The 2,646-nt window shown below is 62.0% G+C and overlaps 1 protein-coding gene across 1 annotated transcript in view; it reads left to right on the forward strand.

The window, feature by feature from the left end:
* Positions 1-2,646, forward strand: part of BRSK2 (BR serine/threonine kinase 2) — a 43,386-nt gene that overhangs the window by 13,193 nt on the left and 27,547 nt on the right. Inside the window, 1 exon segment of the mRNA XM_025046275.1 lies at positions 714-860. Coding sequence (XP_024902043.1) covers positions 714-860 — 147 coding nt within the window.

The raw sequence follows: 2,646 nt of genomic DNA on the forward strand, positions 1-2,646 counted from the left end.
CGCAGCTCCGAACAATCCTACATTCCTTTCAAAATCCCTGTATATCGCTATGCACAGAAGAGAAGGACGGAGAGCCGTTTCTAAGGAGAAGCGGACAGAGTGGAATCTGCTCTTTTCAGAGACTCTGATCCAACTTTATTTGCCAGAGGCATCTGACGTCTGCATTAAACAAATTTGGATCCCAGCCTCAAGCTCCATCGGTTATTCAGTATCCCCCTGAAATATCTGTGGGAGACCGTTTCACTATCCATACACATTAGAAAACATTGTCCGTTCGTTTTCGACCCGGGGCTTTCGAACATTCAGGTTAAAGAACATCCCCTCCAGAAGGATTTCCCTTCATATTAGCCTTCCCACGACACGCCAAACACAGTGGCTTCCTTTGTTCCATCGAAAAGAAAGATGGTAGAGGAAAGCTTTAATTTTGCTCTTACTGCACAGCACAAGCATACTGCCACTGTCTTACCACCCTTTTGTGCATTCTACGCAGATAGTAAGCTAAGGAGAACGGATGTGCAGACTGTTTCCAACCAGCGTTTTGGTGCCAGACAAAGGACACGACAAAACAAATCTAGGGTTTTGTCAGACTGGGATTGAGCGTGACTCAGGTCCCTAGGAACGGGGCTAAGTTCTTGCTCACATCCAAAATGCTTGACTCCAGGAACAGGCAAGAACTACAACCGCCCCGCGGTGACTCCGTCCCCGGCCGGCAGGGGGCGCTGCCCTTCGACGACGACAACCTGCGGCAGCTGCTGGAGAAGGTGAAGCGCGGCGTGTTCCACATGCCGCACTTCATCCCGCCCGACTGCCAGAGCCTGCTGCGCGGCATGATCGAGGTGGACGCGGCGCGGCGCCTCACGGTGCGTCCGCGATGCGCGCGGGGCCCGGGGCCCAGGTTCCATCTCCGCGACCGTTCGCGGGAGGGGCCCGCCTGTGCCTGCGAGTGTGGTACAGGGAGCCCAGGGTGTGCAGGGGCGTGTACACATGCGACAGTGCACGCACAGCTGTGCGTTTGCGCGAGCACGGGGGCATGTCTGTGTGTGGGTGTGCACGGGTGCACAGAGACTTGTGCACAGAAGTATATGAGTGTGCATGCGTGTGCATGCATGCACGGCTCTGCTCGGGCGCATGTCTTTGTGGGTGTACACGTGTGCATGTATAGGTTTGCGTAGACGTGCACAGGTGTGGGTGTGCACGTGCATGAAAGTGTATGCACAGCTCTGAACGGGTGCATGGCTGTGCGTGCGTGTGCAGGGGTGAGCGGGCACATTCAGGCTGTGCACACCTGTGTGCATGCGAGAACATGTGCCCGGGTGTGCCCTCTCCTGGCCTGTGCCTGCAGGTGTGTTTGAGAGCGCTGGGTGTGCCAGGGGGCCCAGCCCCACCCCACACCTCCTGCTGGCCAGTCATTGGACCGCAGGCGGGCTGGGGGGTCTGAGGGAATCGCTGGGGGCCACCCTGGGGTGCCGGCCTGGCCTGCTCCGGCCCCCTTGCCCACACTTTTTGAGGACCACCCTATGGGCCAGGGGTCTGTGAGGGCTGGGAGCCCAGCTCGGGCTGGCCAGGGGGGCCAGAAGGGCCAAGCCCCGGCTCCACGACGGTCAACAGCCACAGCGACCCTCTCATCTTGGGGCCCAGTGGTTCCTCAGAGGGCCCCTCCAGATGGCTTCCCAGGAGGCAGGCGGGTGGGGGCCCCTCACGCTAAAGGTGGCTGCAGCCTCTGCGCTGCGCTGCCCTGGCTGGGAGGGGGCGCGGTGGGCCCAGCACGCGTGCGCACCACCGGACGCCCACCCCCGCAGATACTTGGTGCTAGAACACGTGTCCGGCGGGGAGCTCTTCGACTACTTGGTCAAGAAGGGGAGGCTGACCCCCAAGGAGGCCCGGAAGTTTTTCCGGCAGATCATCTCGGCGCTGGACTTCTGCCACAGCCACTCCATCTGGTGCGTGCGCCCCCACCAGGTGCCCCAGCCCCAGGTGCCCCGTCGTCCAGTGCCTTCCCCCGCAGACAGTCCGTCCCCTACTGACCCCCAGCCCCATCCGGAGCTTCCTGCCAGGAGCCCGCCCACCGCTCCAGGAGCCCTGTCATGGCTTTGTCAGGGGTCCTGGGGAACAGGGCCCCTCGGTCGGGTGGCTCCAGGTTGGTCTCAGCCTAGAGCAGGTGCGGGGAAGCAGCGAGGGCGGATGGGACCCCAGGGAGTAAAGTGATGCCTGCCCAAGGCCCGGGGAGCACGTGGTGTGACCGGTGAGACCCCGCACTCCATCCTGCGGACCAAACAGCCAGCCCGCAGGCAGGCGACTTCCGATTGGCTGCCTGTGACATCACCGTGCTGGGCTGCCATTGGACCGGTGCTGTGTGGGTGGGGTTTCGGGCAGGACCCCGGGTCAGCCTGCACTCGCATCCCTTCCAGCCACAGGGATCTGAAACCAGAAAACCTTCTGCTGGACGAGAAGAACAACATTCGGATCGCGGACTTCGGCATGGCGTCCCTGCAGGTGGGGGACAGCCTGCTGGAGACCAGCTGCGGGTGAGCGGGCGCCCCCTCCTGCCCAAGGCCGGTTCTGCAGGGTCCCTAGTCCGACCCCGTGGACACCATGGGTGGTCCCTGGCCGCCCAGCCAGGTGTCCTTCCGCTCCGAGCCGCACTCC

The sequence above is a fragment of the Pteropus alecto genome, unplaced genomic scaffold (assembly GCF_000325575.1).
Source record: "Pteropus alecto unplaced genomic scaffold, ASM32557v1 scaffold43, whole genome shotgun sequence".
Taxonomy (NCBI): Eukaryota; Metazoa; Chordata; class Mammalia; order Chiroptera; family Pteropodidae; genus Pteropus; species Pteropus alecto.